The sequence below is a fragment of the Lissotriton helveticus genome, chromosome 9, assembly GCF_964261635.1.
Source record: "Lissotriton helveticus chromosome 9, aLisHel1.1, whole genome shotgun sequence".
NCBI classification, from domain to species: Eukaryota; Metazoa; Chordata; class Amphibia; order Caudata; family Salamandridae; genus Lissotriton; species Lissotriton helveticus.
The window spans coordinates 99,568,416-99,588,510 of NC_136070.1; the positions used below are offsets into that span (position 1 = coordinate 99,568,416).

General features: G+C 44.3%; 1 protein-coding gene across 1 annotated transcript in view; it reads left to right on the forward strand.

The window, feature by feature from the left end:
* The window catches only part of LOC144780978 (cysteine-rich protein 1-like), a 43,786-nt gene that overhangs the window by 13,800 nt on the left and 9,891 nt on the right, over positions 1–20,095 (forward strand). The window contains exons 2-4 of the mRNA XM_078659571.1: positions 13,889–13,983; positions 15,986–16,043; positions 16,856–16,903. Of these exons, the coding sequence (XP_078515697.1) occupies positions 13,889–13,983; positions 15,986–16,043; positions 16,856–16,896 (194 nt within the window). The 3' untranslated portion in view covers positions 16,897–16,903. The remainder of the gene's footprint in view (positions 1–13,888; positions 13,984–15,985; positions 16,044–16,855; positions 16,904–20,095) is intronic.

Below are 20,095 nucleotides of genomic sequence, written 5' to 3' on the forward strand. Positions count from 1 at the left end.
TGTTGGCAATGCCGAATATGACTTTGAAGTTGGCGTCGACGCGTTTCGGAAGCTTAAGAAATGATAATGGCTTCCTTCCTCAGGACAGTTTGTATACGTATTCTCCACAAGCTGATAGAAAACCGTAATGATTGTAATTTTCGTAAAGAGGCCACAACATGTATAATGATCCTCAGCTTCGCTTCCGTGAGAGTCACCTTTTTTCATCGGTAGGAGGTTTTAAGCGGTCCTTATAACTCGCTTGGTGCGATGTTTATTTGAAATTATCGGTCTCACAGTTATTTTAGGTGCTGTTCTTTACCGAGATACATAGGTCTCGTACCCTGAATAGGCTTGTTGTCCGGCTACCGGGTAAAATAGTGCACGAGGCCGAGATACGTCGATCTCGTTCCTTAATTGGGGTTCTTGTCCAGCAACCGGGTAAAATAATGCACGTGGCTAGTGTGTGCACACGGCTGGCGTTCCCGGTGCTAACTCTCGTGGCGTCTTTTCGATCACCGCTTTAGTGAGGAAATGTTACTTTATTTTACCCGGTTAATTTCAAATAAACATCGCACCAAGCGAGTTATAAGGACCGCTTAAAACCTCCTACCGATGAAAAACACTTTTTATTGAAACAGACGAGGGTCGTGATTAAAACATCTTTCCAAACATTAAGGTAGGAGAGGAAAGAAAAGCAAGGTGACTCTCACGGAAGCGAAGCTGAGGATCATTATACATGTTGTGGCCTCTTTACGAAAATTACAATCATTACGGTTTTCTATCAGCTTGTGGAGAATACGTATACAAACTGTCCTGAGGAAGGAAGCCATTATCATTTCTTAAGCTTCCGAAACGCGTCGACGCCAACTTCAAAGTCATATTCGGCATTGCCAACATTCTAACTGAACTAAAGGAATATTTTCCTCGTAGTGTTGACAAATGATGGTCCGAAATGACAGACTAAAGACAGATATAAATGTCTCTTTAGATTAATTTTCTCCACGTCCACATTAGGTGGCTTTTAACTGTGCATTCCATTGTGTTTTTTATGTTTTTTAACTTTTATTTATTGATTAGTGTTGTATATTTTAGAATAAAGTGTATATTTTTTATAGTATCATTAGACTGGGTGGTTTTCCTTTCTGGCGAGTGTTTTCCCGTTCCACAAAAATGAATGGTATGAATGGTGTTTGAGAGTTGTGCCCTGACTTATGAGCAGGAAATAATATCTCCCACCGGGAAATCTTTTGTTTTACTTTTCAGTTTATTTAAAACCTCATGTTGGCTGTCAATGAGCCCTGGGTCGTGCGTGGCACTTTCAGCCAGTATCGAGTATTAGTAAATGCGAGACTACAGGTCCCAGAATGCAAAGCACTACCTGATTAAAAACGAAAGCTGGCTGATGGGTCAATGGCCGCTATAAACAGTGCAGCAGGTCTATATTTTGGGGGACAAAACACCACTGCAACACTACCTGCATTGTGTTTCAGAAGAACTGCAGTTTGAGCAGCTGCAAGATCTAAGCAGGCCTCAGAAGAGAGCCTTTCCAGACTAAGGTGTGGCAGGAACAGAGTTAATCACCGGAAGTGGGGTGCGTTTCTAGAAATAGCTCCAAAATATGTTGAGACAAACACGAGAAATGCAGCCAGTCTTCTTTTAGGGTATAGCTATTTTACTGTTGAATGTCTTCCTAAACAATGACTGAGCATTTGAACATCCAGCTTCCAGCCCCCAGCTAATAGCTCATCAGAAAATAAACCTTGTGATATCTGATATGGAACAGGTGAGCCATTCTTCAAAACATTTTAAAAATCCCACTAATTAAAAACAAGGCCAGGGCTCACCTGCTGCAAGATTGACGTGTTCAAAAGAACCCGACGGGAATGCAAAACTAACCCTGCCCTCCCCGGGCCATTGACAGGTTTAACTATGCTGCAAATGAGATTTTCTTACACTGCAATATTTTCCCAAGGTTCTGACACAAGATTTATGAAGAACTCTCATGTTTCTCAGTTCCATGTATGAGTAGCTAATCCAGCCCAGTTTTGTTCTTTGCATTCTGGGGTTTGCAGTTGATTCTTTTTTTCTTTTTAAATCAGACAAAAACACAGTCTGGATGAGCTTCTGGCATGGACCTGGATTGTAAATTTAAGAGTTCTGCTTATGTCCCCCTCTGTGGTAGGTAGATACCCTTGCTAAAACTGTGCCTCCAGAGACCTCAAGTTGTCTGAAGACAGCTGTTACTGTTGTAGAGCTCACACATTTCCTGGAACAAAAACCCTTCTAAATTCACTTGACTGACTAGGTAAATTATGGACTCAGGAAATATGATCACTCTAAGGTTTTATTCTGGGGGTCACGGATCAGGAGTTCAAAGAGGCCGACATCATAACACCCTGCAGGGTGCAATCCTGCTGGCGTAAATGGCCAACATTCATAATTTTACGATTTCATAATTTCTTTTTCAAATATAACATAGAAGTTTTCCAGATTTTAAAGGGAAATTCTCCAGTACAAACCAGTTTAGGGCGTTTTTGTATGCATTGTTTTTGCTGGTAAAAAATCAAGTGGTGAATTTATTCTCACCTACATTTTTTTGCAGACCTTTTCTCCTGCGATTTTAAAAATAAGTGCACGTGTCATTACATTTGCAATGCCTGTTTTAGAATCTCAGAAATGTGTAGAACTAAAATCATGCAGGTTTGCACACAACACTAACAAGATTCAATGTGTCATGGTTGAGTGTGTGGAATATGCCACTGTAATGACCTCTTGAACTTTTCTGCATCTGTATTACCGCATACTGTAAACTGCAGATGTTGGATTTCCGGGCAAAGAAGTGGCTGACCACAAAATGTCCTTCTGTGCTGTGTGTTAAACCGCTTGTTGCTCTCTAGCTTCTGTGTGGATTTACTCGGATGAAGTGCACTCTAGTTTGAATAACTGTGCTTAAGGGCACCCGCTTTTACCCTTAAAACAGGCACTTGCTCTGGAAAGTACCACAAGAGTAGTTTGTAAGTACAGAGCCAAAGAACCTTATTACAGGCATAGAAGTCAAGTCTCATCATGTAATCGGGGCATGTCTGGACCGACATTAGGGTCTCAACAAAAGCCTTATTTTTGAGCACTCAAATGGCAAATGTCCATCTTCCTTTATTTTTGGAAATCCTAGCACCAGCGCAGTAGCAATGTGACTTTCAGCTGATCCTGGTTTTAATTCAACATCACTAATCTCAAAGTTTTATTATGTATAATACAAAAATTGAAACTACACGTCCCAGCATGCTTTTGCTGAAAACCAGGACTGGTTGAGCCCCATCACTGCGGCTCGGATATCACTTCGCAGCGTGTGACAAGGTAGGGTCTTAATCCATCATCAAAACAGATGATAGAATAAGGAAACGCATCAAATATTTTGTGTGAAATGTAGTCAGTGGGGGGACTTGAGGAAGTCTTGGGGAAGGTGAAGGGGTTCGTCCTTAAAGGAAAGGGGGATCAGAGGGTGCTGGTCCCGTCAAAGCCTGCTTATAAGTCGAAGGTCTCTTTGAACAGATTGGTCTCCAACACTTTGTAGGTCTGAATGACCTCAATTGGATGATCCAGTTCACCAAAACTTTTAAATACAGATAGATTAGGCTTTGGTCCTGCCCAGAAAATTATTAGGTTTCAGCTCGTGCTGTTGGCTGTTTGGTGTATCATTCCACCTCCTATGGATTGGCTTGCATTTTAATGCAGGACAGACTATTTTACATCTCCAAAGGTACGTTGAATCATCCGACACTTAGGGCCTCATTACAATGTTTGTCGGAAAGGCTCCGAACGGCATTCGGTTTGTCCGAATCTGTGTTGGAACCCACATTTCTGACCGACTCGAAAACATATCCGTCCGATTACGATAGTCAGAAACCGTTTGAAATTTCTGACTCGGTTCCGACCGGCATTTGGAGAAACCAAGTCGGTCAGAGCTGATCCATACAGGGCTATGGACCGACTGTACGACCAACGTATTATGATGTCCGATTCAGACAGCCTTTCTGAATTGGTTTGTCCGACATGGATCGGCTGTTGGAAACCGGCTTTGGGGGCCCGTAGCAAGCCCCCTTCACCTGGAGTTCTCTGGTTGGGGCCCGTGGGGGTACCCATAGGTTCCCTCTTTCGAACCATGGATGGTTTTCGCAACAATCCCTTTCTTCAATGGGAGCCTGTCAATGCGAGCCTGCGTGGTGAGTCGGAACACAGGCTCCCATTCAAGTAAATGGGAGTCTGACCGAACGGTGTTTGGAAACATCGTAATCGGTCGGTCGGACTCCCTGAATCCTATTCGGTCGGTAACCATTCTGACAAGGAGTCGGTCGGAATGCTTTTCGACCGACAATTGTAATGTGACCCTAAATTTTTATCTTGTAGTTGGCAGGTGCTAAGAAAATAAGAACTTTTTTTTTTTTTTTACTGCAGCAGGATTTTTAATGTTTAGTTAGGACTCAAAATGCAAGCCAGACCCATTGACTTTGCCACTGTTGTTTCTTCTAATGGATGTTGAGGTGGGAAGAGCCTTCAGGAGGGACCAAGGAAGTCCATTTGGGAGATACCTAAATTCACACGGTTCACCATTATATGATGGAATGCATAAAGTGCATACATAGGGTGGAAGCCAGTCTAAAAGTGCTCACTCCTCTGCAGATGCAGCTGAGCTCCATCACAGAGGCAGCCAAGTCCCTGCATATATAGTACTGAAGCCATGCACAGATAGAGCAAAGACCATATACCCATGGGTAATTTTTCATTGAACTGAACCGAAGTTCCTCCATGCATAGTACTATGAACCTGCGTAGACAGAGCTGAGCTCTTCCAAGTATGCAGCTGAGCTCCATTGCAGACAGTGGTGAGTCCCTGCGCAGATATAGAATGTGGTGAGTCAGTTCTCAGTCAAAGTTAAGCTCTTTCAGCATTCATTCCTATAATGTAAACTCCGAGGTTCTGTGGGAACTGAGAAACTAGGGCCAGCTAATGTTTGTGGGAGTGTCACATGCCTCTCGCCTAGGTTAATCTTCTTGATAGAGAGTGAGGAGGAGAAGGTGGGAGGGAGGATGGCAGTGAGGGAGAAGGGATTAAGAGAATTGATTGAAAAGAGAGTGAGAGAGAGAAAGACAAGGTCGATAGTAGTGAAAGAGAATTAAGCGTGTTTGCGAATTTGGACAGAAAGGTGAGAAAGAAATAAAGAGAGTATGACGGAGATGGAAAACAGAGACAGAGTGTGAAACAAGAGACACCAGAGTAAGAGGAGTTTGAACAACACCACAACAATAATGCTTAGGCAAACTTTGTTATGTTAAGGGTAATTGTGAAGTACACAGCTCACCCTCAAGAGTATCCTGGTCCTGAGGAAGCAGGGGTCATGTCTGCTGTGACTGGGACTCAATTCAATTCAATTCAAAACTTTATTCGGAAACATGTAAATCATGTCCATAAAAGTACATACATACAATACATGTTAAAAGAAAATGCACTTTAACAATCGCAATCAGCTACAAATACAGTAAGATACATATAACAATCAAATGACACACTTAAAAATTTTCCAATAAATAAAATGTTATAAGAAATTTGATATTTGTTTGTTAAAAAATCATGCTTTTCCTATAGCTAATGGCCCTAAGTAAATAACTAGCCGTATAAAAACAGATGTCAGGGTGATGCAAGTTAAAAAGTAATTTCATTGCCGCTTTAACAGTTCTTACTCCAAATTTAATAAATAAAGGTTTTAAAAAGAATTTACGACATTCGCTATACAGGTTACATATAAGTAGAAAGTGCTCTGTGCTTTGTTCTGAAATATTGTCGCACCGACATGGACCTGTAGGGCGCCTCTTAATCTCAGGGAATGCAACCAATAGGTGGACCGTACCCATCCTCATCCTGGTGAGAACAAACCGGTGTTGCCCTTTGGTCACCTGGGGGAGGTAAGGATGTAGGCCCACAAATTCGTTCAAATGGTTATAACGTATACAGGTGGAAAGTTTAAGATCATCCATAGCTCGTCTTTCTGCACAATGATTTAAGAAAATTGATTTCAGACTCTCCTTAGAGAGATCCGAGGCAGAACAGTGATCTAATGTAACGTTAAGCCCAAATACACTAGAGAAAGATTCAATTGTGTATTTAATCCATGGGATTTTGAGAAAATAGTCTAGACGTAAACAATCCTCAATGATGGCCCTATTAAATGAGGTTTCGTCTTTCATCCAGACCGAACGCCACAACATCAAAGGTCTCAATAATAATAGATCGTTTATATGGTGTAGTCCTAGTTCTTTATGGACCAAACTATTAGCAGTAGAGGTCGGGAGACACAGTAATTTTTTCAGAAACATATTCTCTTCTACCTGTAGAGATTCTACCCTGGATACCCCCCATACCCCTGCTCCGTAGAGGGCAGCCGAGAGACACCTAGCTTCAAAGATCTTAAGCATTTCTTTAGGCCTTCTACTACCTAATTTACTTGCAAATGCAAATATTCCATTGGCACTCCTGATCATTTTGTCGCGCATCACCTTGTGCTCGACATCCCAGTGACCATTTTTGGAAAAGTTAACTCCCAGGTAGCAAAAGTTTTCCACAGACTGCACCACTTGGCCGTCAATGAGATACCTATAGGGCTTTTTAATTTTCACCTTACTAGCTCCGCACTCCATCACAAATGTCTTGCTTTTGTTAATGACCAGCTTTCTTTTCTCAATAAAGGCCACAAATTTATCCATCAAAAGCTGTAGACCCCGGGGAGTCCTAGAGAGCAACACAGCGTCGTCTGCATAGAGTAACACGGGGATGGTGCTTGTGTTTACTCTAGGTGCGTCAGCTGGTGCCCTCTGTAAGATCGAGTCTATTTCATTAATAAACAGAGTGAAAAGCAAGGGTGCCAATACACACCCTTGTCTGATACCTCTCCTGACCCTGAATTTGTCTGTGCATTCGCCCGAAGGCCCGTACCGGACACTCGAGCTAAGCCTCTCGTATAAACGGGCCAGAAAATATATAATTTCCCTGGGTGCTCCCATTTCTAGCAAAGTAGTCCATAGTATGGCGTGATCCACCAGGTCAAAAGCGCTGCTCAAATCAGCGAAACAGAGGTAAAGTGAACCATTTTTTGCTCGGGTGTATTTCCCAATCAGTAGCTCCAAATTTAAGCATTGTTCAATGCAACCTCTTCCTTTCCTGAACCCATATTGGCAGTCTGTCATTATTTGATTAGACTCTGCCCATTCTTCCAATCGGACGAGGAGTACACGGCTCATAATCTTGACGGACGAATCCAACAATGAGATTGGCCGGTAGTTTTTGACGTTTCCTCGGTCCCCTTTCTTATGAATTGGAACTATTATAGATTCAGACCAGGTGCACGGAATAGTATAGCGAACAGCAGCGTTAAAAACTTTGGCTAGTACTGGCCCCCAAGTCTCAGGCGCAAATTTGTATACATCAACTGGGACACCATCGGGTCCCTGGGCCTTACCGCCCTTACTAGCCCTGATACTACTTAGGACCTCCTGTAAGGTGATATCTAGGTTAAGTACTGGCCAAGAGCAACTTATCGGCAACGTTACCGTGTCAGGATTAAAAATGGCAGAAAAATGCTGTACCCATGATTCCTTACCCACGTTTGAGGTTAACATGGGAAGTTTATCATCTCTTAAAAAGGGGCTGTTTACTACTGCCCAAAAAAGCGTACAATTATTCGATACAGCCGCTAGATCAAATCGCTCCCAAGCTTCCTCACGTAATTCAACTTTCCTTTGCTTAAGAGCTAAATTATAATCAGATCTAAGCTTAGCTACAACTGTTTTGTCTCTAGGTTTGATGGATAATGCCTTTTTTAATGTCTTCAATGCCACAGTACATGCATTGTTAAACCATCCCCTAGCTTTATTATTAAAATTTCCAGCAGACCTAGTAAACTTACTACTAATAAAAACATTGATTTTTGTAAAGTGGGAAATACAGGCCTTCATATTTGGTTTCTCGTCAATAATTGATGTAATATCATTTAAGCAGCAGGAGATAATGCAATTAGAAGTTACTTCAGCCTTATCCCCTGCCCACCTTATTCTGAATCCATTCGGCCTATATACTTCAATGTTTAAAATAGGACTACTATCTGGAATTATACAAACTTCCCAAAACCTAGTTTCAATAACAAGACAGTTATGGTCACTAACCATGTGGTCTACAACCTTGACATCAGAACTAAAATCAGCTAATTCGGAAGACATGCAAATAAAATCAATCACAGTGTTCGCCCCTCTCCCCACAAAGGTTGGCAAACTATCACCCTTCCCGTCCTGCTCAATCTCTAAGATCTCCAAGTCGTAGGCGAGTAGGAAGGAGTTCAAAGTTTCTCCATATGTGTTGTGTTGGAAGTGTGTAGCTGGCTCTCCAACACGATTCAAAGTACCACACAACTTTTGGTTAGAGAGAGGGCAAACAGAAATATTAAAATCTCCAACATATATGAATTCAAATACTGTATTGGAGGCTTTCATCAATTGTTTGATTGCGACGTCTAATTCTAAAATAACCGTATATCTGCTGGCATCAAAAACATTATTATACATATTAATCAACAGAATGTTTTTGTCTGCCTCATCCGCTAACCATAGCAGTTGGGAATTATTGCCCACAGTAATATGCTCCCTCACCCTGATTCGCATTTTCACAGAAATCAGAATTAGCAAACCACCTTTAGCCCTCCCTGAGGTAGTTGCCACTGCTGGTAACTCATAGGCTACAAAACCATCAAGGCCCTTAAAATTTAAACACCAGGTCTCTTGTAAACATAAGATATCAAATGTTCTGATTAGTTCTAGCCACCCTAGTACATTTAATTTAGAAACTAGTCCTGCTATATTCCAACTGGCAATAAGGCAAGTTGTTGACGCCCCCACTAAGGTATTGCAAGATGTACCCACAGACTTAGGCAGTGTACTACCAGTTGTAATTGGGGGCTGATGTGAATCTACTCCTGCAACCACTGCGGCAGACTCGTGTCTGACCTCTTGTCAATCGCAGTTGTTAAGACCAGACAGGGCATCATATCTATTGTGCAATAGCAGACTTGGTACTAGGGGGGATGCCCAGCGGTTATGCATATTCAAGTTGTTATTCAAGTTGTTATCCCATCCTAATGCTGGCGTTTTTGGTAGGGTTACATTTTGCTGTTCCCCATGGAAAAATTTTAGTGTTAGGGGAACCACCGTACCTCTTCTACGCTGAGGTGGAAAAATATGTGTTAGAACATTAGGAAGTATATTGGGATGTGCAAATGTTACCGCCACGCAGTCCCCTTTAAATCTTTTGGGGCGATTCCCTATCCAGGGAACACGTTTAACTGCTTTGATATCATGCGCCAGTTGCTGTAACCCACCAGGCGCTAACCTCATATTACCAGAGAGCCAGTGAAGGGCCTTACTACTCAGAGAGCTGGCTGACTCGATAATACCGTCATCCAACTGGGGTACATTAGCTAACACTAATACAACAGGTGAGGCTTCCTCAATAAACTGCAGAGGGTCTGTACCGTGGACTTGTGCTTGTGGAATATTAACTATCAACGGGCACCCTTCTACTGTTGTTATATTATGATTAACTTTTGGGGCCGGCGTATGGGCTGGATCAATCAGCACACCAGATATCCCTTCTCCGGCTTGATTAACCCCTTCTATAATATTTCTTGTTAATAACGAAGTATTAAGACTACCTATTTCCTCCGTCAGCTTAGTTTGCATACCTCCAAGTCTTTTTACTTCCGCCTGGAGTTTATCTATTTTAGAGATCAGAGGTTTTACAATTTCGATAAGTTTACCCTCTACAACCTCAAGCAGTTTAGCAAACATTTCATCCTCTCCTCTGTTTCTTATAGTCCCTTCCCCTACTGCCTTTAGGGGAGCTCTCGAGGAACCTGGAGATAATGTTCTTTTCCTTTTCACTCTTGGTCTTTGACCACCCTGTTTCCGCTGATTCTTCACACAGGCACGCACAGGTCGGGGTGTGTGCTCTATCAGAGGTAGATCGTCCTCCACAGGACCAGTAACAGTGTCTGGATCTGAATCAATAACATTATCAAAGTCTACATCCAAAATAACAGGGGATACTAACGTGATCAGTGGCTGACTGTCAGACTCAATCATAGGTGAATCGTTAGTTGAGGCCCTTATTTCCACCATCACAAAAGGGCTATCCTCTGCTGACATAGGTAAGGTAGGGCTTAACCTGCGCAAATCTGGTGACTGGCTTAGCCCAAGTGATTCCCTCCTTTGTTCATTTATTTTCTTTACAGTTTGCACAACATAATTATCCATGGTATTAGCGGGCAGAACAGCAGGTTTCTTTTTAGTCGCCATCTATATGTAACACGGTGAACAACAGAGCAACTAAGTCTTACTTGTGGACGCGTCTCTGGTGAAACAGGGGGTCAGGCCCTGCCCCTGCCTCTTCCTGCCGATGAGGGCCGTAGAGGGCCCGCCCTTTGCCCGGGCTTAGCCCCGGGCGTCCCGCTCGCGTCCCGCGCAGCGGGTAACTGAGGCGCTTTATTGCGCCTCCTCCTGGCGCCCTCGCGACGTTGGTAGGCGCGCCGCCGCGTAGGCTGCCGGGAATTGAAGTCCCGGAGCGGCGGCGCGTGTGGCGTGAGGGAAGATGACTCTCGGCGGTGGCGGCTTTCCAGCAGGTGCCTGTTTGCCCCAAAAAGACTCCTGGCGGTGGCGGCGTCGCAGCGTCTAGCAGGTAAGTGCTTCTGTGTCCCCCTGCTCCGCCGGTAACTGAGGCGCTTTATTGCGCCTCCTCCTGGCGCCCTCGCGACGTTGGTAGGCGCGCCGCCGCGTAGGCTGCCGGGAATTGAAGTCCCGGAGCGGCGGCGCGTGTGGCGTGAGGGAAGATGACTCTCGGCGGTGGCGGCTTTCCAGCAGGTGCCTGTTTGCCCCAAAAAGACTCCTGGCGGTGGCGGCGTCGCAGCGTCTAGCAGGTAAGTGCTTCTGTGTCCCCCTGCTCCGCCGGTAACTGAGGCGCTTTATTGCGCCTCCTCCTGGCGCCCTCGCGACGTTGGTAGGCGCGCCGCCGCGTAGGCTGCCGGGAATTGAAGTCCCGGAGCGGCGGCGCGTGTGGCGTGAGGGAAGATGACTCTCGGCGGTGGCGGCTTTCCAGCAGGTGCCTGTTTGCCCCAAAAAGACTCCTGGCGGTGGCGGCGTCGCAGCGTCTAGCAGGTAAGTGCTTCTGTGTCCCCCTGCTCCGCCGGTAACTGAGGCGCTTTATTGCGCCTCCTCCTGGCGCCCTCGCGACGTTGGTAGGCGCGCCGCCGCGTAGGCTGCCGGGAATTGAAGTCCCGGAGCGGCGGCGCGTGTGGCGTGAGGGAAGATGACTCTCGGCGGTGGCGGCTTTCCAGCAGGTGCCTGTTTGCCCCAAAAAGACTCCTGGCGGTGGCGGCGTCGCAGCGTCTAGCAGGTAAGTGCTTCTGTGTCCAGGTGTAGAGCCATGTTTTCCGTTTCTTGCTGAGCTCAAGTACTGAAGAGGCAGCTCAGATGTGTAGGGGTAGGTTATTCCAGGCTTTGGGCATGTGGTAGGGGAAGCACAACAGCTGACTCTGGTTCTTTGTATGTGGGGTATGTGTGCGAGTAGGATTCTGACTGAGTAGAAGTGCTTGGTGGGTGTATTGTGTGTGGGTTAGTGAATGGGCAGACAGTTGAGGTCTTTGTCATGCGGCGTGATGTGACCAATGGGGGACGGGGGTGACCTAAGTGTGTCTGGCCACTGGGTTTTGTATAGTCTGAATTCTACTAGCAACTAGACAGTGATTCGATAGAGTGTGTTGCCGTAGTCCAGCTTGCTGGTGATGAGGGCCTGGGTGGCCATTCTACATGTGATGACTGGGAGCCGTTTGAAGATTACATGGAGTATTTTGAGGGTGTGGAAGCAGGAGGGGGTGACTATGTGGACAAAAGAAAACTTTACAGCATATTTCACCCATTCCTTTAGCTTCTTTGATAAGAAGTCTGACTTTCACTGTGTCACTGGGAAGTGCTGTTTGTGGATGGTGCTGATACCAATCTCCATAGAAGCATCTTGCTCACCAGCATACACAGTTTTTGGCCAAGCATTGGGTTGGAGTGAAGGTGGTGCACATGTGACAGATTCATTTGGCACTTATTTTTTAGAATTGTAAAAGGTGGTCTAGTCAATTTTTAAACTTGTGTTTCATAAGGAGCATCAAATGTAAACCGTTCAGATACTGAATGAGTTTGGTGTTTTATATATTCACGTCCCTTGTGCGTTTGAAGCAGGCAAACCCCAAAGTGAGTGGATGGAGGAGTAAAGAATGAAGCTTGTGAGGGCAGGGCAACTTCAAGGGTGCAGTATGAGGAGGCTGCAGGATCCTCTGTTAGTGCATGTGTGCTAATCGGTAATGTATGACTTGGTGGCACCACAAACAAAGGGAAGGACTTAAATCATGGTGCCCCCAAATCATGGTCCCTTCAGTAAACAAAAGCTCTGCGTATTTCCCTGCACCGCTAGGTGTACCTTCCATTTTCCTGCGAGAGAACACCAGTCATCGGGTGAGGGAACATGAGCTCCACACTGGCTGAGAGTGCAGGGATTGTGCACTGGCTGAAGCTACAGCCTTTGAGAGTGGTGCCGCAGAGTTTTGGGCATGCACACACCCACATGCTTGGGACTACTTGCAGGTCTCCTTCTGGCTATTTCAATTGATTCCTGCAGATGTGTCTTATGCTGTCGATGCTCACCTTAACAAGAATAAATGTAATTATTACATGGCTTCAGATCTTTCACTATTATGGCTGCCAACACTACTTCCCATGAGGAATATCTGATGCAGCGTGCACACTTTTAAATCTGCGCATCTTTGTCTTGCCTTCTTTCTTTTGGAGAGAAAAAAACAGTGACTAAGTGCAGGTTTGGCTTAGGTGTAAGTATCTATTTTATTAAATTAATTTGGCAGTTTCCTGCCGATAAAAGCGGCGATAATGTAACGCCTGTTCTTGGTAGCTTGGCACAAGCCGACAGGCTTATCCCAAAGGCAATGTGTAAAGTATTTGTACCAACACTCACAGTAACACAGAGAAAACTCCACAAATGGACACCACACCAGTTTAGAAAAAAATATATCTTTATCTAAACTTGATGAGATCAAAACGCCAAAAATCCAACATACACAGTTAAAAATATGACTTTCAAAAGGTTTCAAGAACTTGAACCGTAGAAAACTATGGATGCGTGACTTTTCACCAAAGTACCTGTAGTTGCGTCAAAGTTCACCAAGCCAAACAGCCGCAATGTTAGAAAACAAAGAGATGCAACACTCCTGAGACCGTGAGGAGGCGATGCATCGGTCCCGCTGCATGCAGAGGAAGGGTTGCGTCTCAGATTTACTTTCCGAATGCATCCATCAATTTCCAATGTTTACACAAAATGGCTGTTCCGCGCAGTTCCCTTTCTGAGTAGGTACCACCATTTTGCTGAGTAGTTACCAACATTTGGTGTAACACCATTAACTGATGAGGCAATGTGCGTCAGTGAACTAAGGCAGATGCATACACACTCTGCCGGCTTCTGTTACAAGGGGACACTTTGGGCCCTGTAGTGTCGTTCTGGACTCCCACCCAACGGAGGCGCCACCAGTCAGGTGACCCTGCTAATAAAAGGGTCTGGGTGCACATGCTCGAGACAATTGGAGTGCTCACAGCAGCAGTGTTCTGCCATCATTTAGTCTAGCCTGTGGGTCTAGGGACCATGTAATTACAAGCCTTGTGTGTGAGCACTGTTTTAGCACTACAGCTCTGTTTTTCTTCCATTTCTATTAGTCTTTGATCCCCGCTAATTTTTCTCCTGTCTTCTCTCTTTGCAGCCGAGAGGGTCTCCTCCCTGGGCAACGACTGGCACAGACATTGCTTGAAATGCGAGAAGTGCAATAAAACCTTGTCTTCCGGCAGCCATGCTGAGGTATGATTGCGGAAACATGTTGAGTTTACGCTCCTTGCCCTCCTTCTTGTTCCCTGGGAGTTGGGAGGGGGTCGGGAAGGAAGGGTGATGGATGGAATTTGGGTATGCCCCTCTGATCTATATACTACACTGCACATAACGGAGTGAGCCAGTGCTTAATTGGAGCTGGTGGTTTCCTGTGCTCGGCCCCTAGCACTTAATTGCCAGCACTGAGCTTTTGACAGTCTGCCACATGGTGGCGCTGTTTATCTACTTTGGACACCACCACAACAACAGTTGTTTATTAATTCAATATGCATTAAAATTACAAATACCTGCCGCCAAAAACATTCTTATAAGTTTGGGGGTCTAGAATAGTTAGAATTGTCACACTTGTAGGAGTGTGATGGTTAGTAGTTTGGTTGTTACTGTAGTTGGCAGAACTGGCAGCGGCAATGGGCGGTGCAAGTGGCCTCCTGATGCGGGTCCTGGTACTTATTTTTTTTACACATTCAACACTGGAGTGAGTTTACAAAGTGCCTTATTTAGAGTTTGGCGCATGGGAACTTCTGTCTCAAAGATGGCGGGTGTCTAATCCGCTGTATTGCAAGTGCATTATAGTCCATAGCACCTGTAACATGGCCAACAGGATAGCTGCTCCGTTCCGATGGATTATCCCATCTGCCAAACTCTAAATACGGCACATGGCATTTACAGATTTTAATAACGGCGTATGTAAACTTTCCCTGCAGGTGCAAGTTACAGCTATTTGCTTTTTCACATGCATTTACCTCTGTAAATCGAGTGTGTGTTTTAATGTACTTTTGGAAATGCATGATATTCACAAAGTTAGTGGACTTATGCCTATTTCACTACTAGAACTCAAGCAGAATGTTTTCATTGCTTAAATAACTAATTAAATGAAAATAGATCTGGTTCTCGTTAACCAATGTTGGACACTTTTGGTTTAAAGGTATTGCCACCAGGGACATCTTACGGATTATTTGGGCCCCGGGCAAGACCTATATTGGGGCCCCCTCTTAGGACTAACTTTACATTTAGAGCACATTTACAGCTTAATCAAGCCTTCATTATTTCTAAAAAGATTGGTTTATACCTTAACATTTCAGAAAAAGTACATACAAGTGCTAAAATGTGTTTCTATGATACATGGCCCTGAAAGCACACCTTTTCCCGAAGTGCTATTTGGTGACAACACCCTCACCTACCTTGTTTCTTACTTAGTTTGTCTTTCACATCCCTTTCTGCATGGCACCCAGTACAAATGACATTGATGGTACAGGTCAGCAGTAAGGTGCCTGTGCCCAGCAGGACACCCTGGTCTCATTCAAGCGACTCAGTTCAAGGGTTGAGCCAGAAGACTTAAAAAGCAGAAGCAAGAGAGACAGAGGGAGGAAAGATTAAACTAGAGGTAGGTAGAAGTGGAGAAAGGTAAAGAAAGGTAAGCAAGGCAGGGTGAGAGAGAGATACAAGTACATCTGATAGTTGCCCTACAGAAAAACTAGGTAGTAATGTTAAGTGGTGAAGTAGGGTAAGGTAGAGAGAGACAGAATCAGAGGCAGGAGTAGAAAGTTGAGATAGAGAAGAGAAAGAGCAAAAGGAAAGCAAATCTTCTTACTGCTCAGACTACTTTCTTGGGGGTCCTAGGGTGTGGGGGGCTTTGGAAGGGGGAGGTGCGTGTCACCCACTTGGCCATTGCCTTAACACATCTCTGAGTGTCGCTGTGTTGACATGGATGACTTTAAGAAACATAAAAGTTGTGCAATTTTCCTGTGGCCTTGTTCAACACCCTATTAATGAACTGAAGATGAATGTGTGTGCTGTCCTCTGACACTGGTCTAGGTCAACAAAGGCTCTTCCGTGAACCCGCCATATTGTGATTCACACGAGGTTAGGATGGCAATGAGGGTACAGGACAGCATACTTAGTAATTTAGTTCCATCTGTAAGTGCTGCCTCTCTTCTTTTCCAATCTCTAAATGTTGTCTCTCTTCATTTCCCAGCATGAAGGCAAACCTTACTGCAACAAGCCTTGCTATGCAGCATTGTTTGGACCCAAAGGTAGGTGTTTCTTCATTATCTATTTGTATTTGGGTCCTATTACCAGTCAGATAAATTAAATGTTTTACTATTTAACCGTGGATTCAGATATGCAGAGTATGTGTGTATAGATATATATGTATATAAATATATACACACCTACACACACTGCCCTAAATGTTCCCAAGCCTGGCCCTTGAAATCATCTCAAAGTAGTCATATATAGATTTAAATGTAGCGTTGGTTTTGTGAAATTTCAAGTTACTATCTAACAAAACTGCTGGGTCAAGACGAATATTGCAGATGTGTACTTTGTTGTCTTGTGCTCTGAGAGTTTTAGCTTCACAAGGAATGTGCCACATTGACAAACATCTGTAAACTTTTTGGCACCAGGTCCACTCATTAACGCATGATTCAAAGCCCGCAAGCCAGTGTGCTTTTTGCACCTCGCCCCAGCACCTCATTTAAACCAGTTGGGAAGCATCCTGGAGGCCCTGGTTTATTTATGGACTCCTTTGAGGTCAGAGCCTAAAGAAGCTTGAGCCAAACCTGTGTTTGAAGGCCATATGCAATGTGTGCATTCCTTAAGCAATGCCTCAGCATGGGGAAACAGGGGTTCAAATGCAGGGCATAACCGTACTCTAGTTAGGAAACATTGTGTAGACATTGACCCTGGGAACAGAAAAGTTTGCAAAGTTCCATGTTGACATTCTGCAGTGAGGTGTCTATTGACATTCAGTTAATCTTCTCAACCCATTTGTTTGCAGTGAGCTTTTGGAGGGAGAGTGTTACTTTCCAGACTGCCAGTAACTGTGGTTCTTTTTTACCTTCAGGTTTTGGTCACGGTGGGGCAGAAAGCCATAGCTTCGAATAATGCAGAGGTAAGCGTGTGCAAACTTCAAAGGTTTCGCGGCGTGGACCGTTCCAATGGTGCTTTTCACAGCTTGGTCTTTTTATGCATCTTAATCGTACAAACATATCCCTTGATTTGATTGAGTGCAGCACGTGCAGATCTTACGACCAAAACGTTTGTGTAAGAGGTAGCAAGGAGAAAATAACTGTTTTGATGATAGCTCTTAATGCAGGCAAGCCAACATAGGGGCCTATTAGGATGGCGGACGGACCTGCGTCCGTCCGCCACCCCTGAGGTGGAGGGACCGTCTGCAGGGGCAGCGGCGGTTCCTCCATACCAATTAGGATGTGACCACCACCCAGGCGGTCACATCCCTTATCTTTAACCTTGAGGTGGGTCCTGCTTGAAGCAGCACCCACCGCAAGGTTAAAAATGCATGCTTTGCATTTACATGCACAAAGCGGCAGGCACCGCGCGGTGCCTCCCGCTTTGTGCATGTAAATGCTCCCATGTGCACCCCGACACCCTGGGGGCCCGTAATCATTGATGTTGGGGGGGGGCTAACTGCTATAAGAGTCACACTTGTAGGCAGGGGGTGGCAGGTAACTCTCAGTTGGATTATGCCCGTGCACAGTTTATTGAAATTTAATTCAATATTATACCATGTGGGGAAATACTCAGACCACTTTGGTTGGTTACTTCTCAGTGAAGTCTTATGTCCCATTCTAAGTTCCGTGACCCGGAATAGATTTAACACCACACATTGAAGAACTGTAAATCTTCATTCTCAGGGAATACTTACTAATAGAAAAAAGAACTTGGCACAGAAGCTGAAAATATGAAAAGACATCTTTATTAAATTTATTAACTGAGGCCACGTCACACAGAAGCCGTAGCAACTGAATGAGGTAGTCTGAGGAATACAGAAAACAGAGGCCTTTTATATGCTTAGGGTTACAAACTTCAGCATACAAGTAAGGGGCAGTCCTAGCTTTTGCAAGCATGCAAAATGCCTAACATTCCTTCTTACACAAGCTGGGACAAACCCATAATAAAAGGACCACAACCTATATCATAAACAGACCATAAAAGAAGGAACAGAAAACAGATAAGAAGCAGGATAAGGGGTGTGTGTGGGCATACCAAACTCTACAATGTCCTATGCTTTGATCCTCATCTTGATCAGCTAAAGGGCAGGAACTGGTTTAACCAGGTCAGCTTCAGGCAACAGGGTCAGTCCACTCAGGTCAACCAGGAGTCAGCATGAACTCGAGCTAAGGTGTACATGTCCTCAAAAGACTAGTTTCAGCCACAATCATGGCCTATGTGAGGGCATCACAAAATGGCTGCCATACACAAAATGGAACCCGTGGGTTCAGAATTCACAGAACCTCAGCCCCTCCTTTTGCCCTTACATAGGCAATCACTCAGTCTGTATCTGAATCGATGTCAATATTATCCGTTATTCCCTTCACTAAGGCATTATTACTTGAGTTATCTTTCATGGAACGCAAGGGATAGACTTCGTTGGCATAAATAAACATCGTCTGATATGCCCATACAGACCCATTGTAACTAAATGACAGAACCAAATAGGGAATACCTCTATCTGTAGTATGTGGCAAAAGACCACACACCCAACAATTAGTGGTCTTCATTACTAACTGGTATTGATGCTGAAACTGTACAAAGGAATTATTCACAAATTCCGACCTTCTAATCTGCTCGTGCTCAGGTAAGATATGAAAAGAATGCAAAGAAGTAGTAGTAGGAAAAGACATAGGTTGGGAGGTGGGTGCAGAAGTCAATTGGGTAGTGAAAACAATCCAACCCACAAAAGACAATGTCATGCTTAAAAATACTAGATAACATGTTATTAAGAACATATGGACAACAGGAGAAAGTAATGACCACTATTACAAACAAAATTATAATTTTTCACAACTCTAAGCAGAAAGCAAATCCTAAAATTATCTAGTAACATTTTTTATGGCTCCTATGCATTTCAGTAACTTATTATATGTTCAGGTGAAACAGTGGTGATCCTTATTAATGCTCTCAGATGAAAAGGGATACTCTTCCACAGAGAATGGACTTTATTCTGCTTTTACTAAACAGAATACTACTTTAAAACAATGCCAGCAAAACAGCAAAAATTAGTCTCCTAACACCCATTTTATGCAATCGCACAGGAAATACCCAGAGTCCGTCCAAGCCTCTCCGGCAGGCTGCTATTGTTCATCAAATCCTTTTCTGTCGTTTTCTTCCGCATGGGCCTCTTCGTTCAGGCCTTTCATGAAAATGGTCCTTCTCAGTATCCGTTGGAGTGCCCTCCTGGCAAACACTCGTAGCTTATTTGAAAGCCTCAATGTCTCAAGGCAGTGCACCAATATCTCTCCTCTGCGGCAGGCACTACAGATAGTGTGCTCTTCATTGATCAAGGGCACAGATCATCTCATGCAGACCCAAGTACTATTAATCAGGAAAGAGCAACAGGCTTTCATACTCAGCAACACTTTCAGACTCCAACACTCGCTTTTCAGTGTCAGAGGATGCTCGGGCTGCTCTTCCATTTAGTCATAGGTACCACAATGTAGTGCCTTTTTCCAATCCTGGATCCTCTGGTGCACTGCCTTTCCGTTGGAGCAAAGAAAAGGGGGGGGGGGGTGTGTGGCCAAAACTCAGGCCAAGGGGCTCAATGGACTGACTACTGTCAGAGGTTACCAGCACATGACAGGTGAAAAACTAAAAACTTAAAATAACTGGAATCCTTCTCTTTCGCTCTTTTGCACTGAAACTCTGGTTCTGTGGCAAAACCAGCTCCTCCTTCTTTCTGACGTTCAACGCCTTCTGATGAAGCAAGTACAATACGTTGGAGATATCACTGATGACACGCTGGCGATCACTGTCTGGGTGCTGGGACTGTCACTGATGGGAATTAGCTTTTCATCAAAGGTCCGCAGGTTATTATGACTTAATCCCGCAGAACCTAGTGTCATAGGAAATGGGACACATTTGTTATTTTCCTTCAATTTAGTACAAAAACAGTTTGTTTTTAACAAGAGGATTGCCAGCAGGTGGCCTGCAATCTGCGAGGGAGTGGCCATACGCCATGAGACAATTCTGGTCTAGAACACACTGTCATTCTCATAGAGTACAAAGACAAAGGCAATAAGCAAAACAGTGCCTCTAATTTCTTCAATTGGGTTTCCATGTGAGA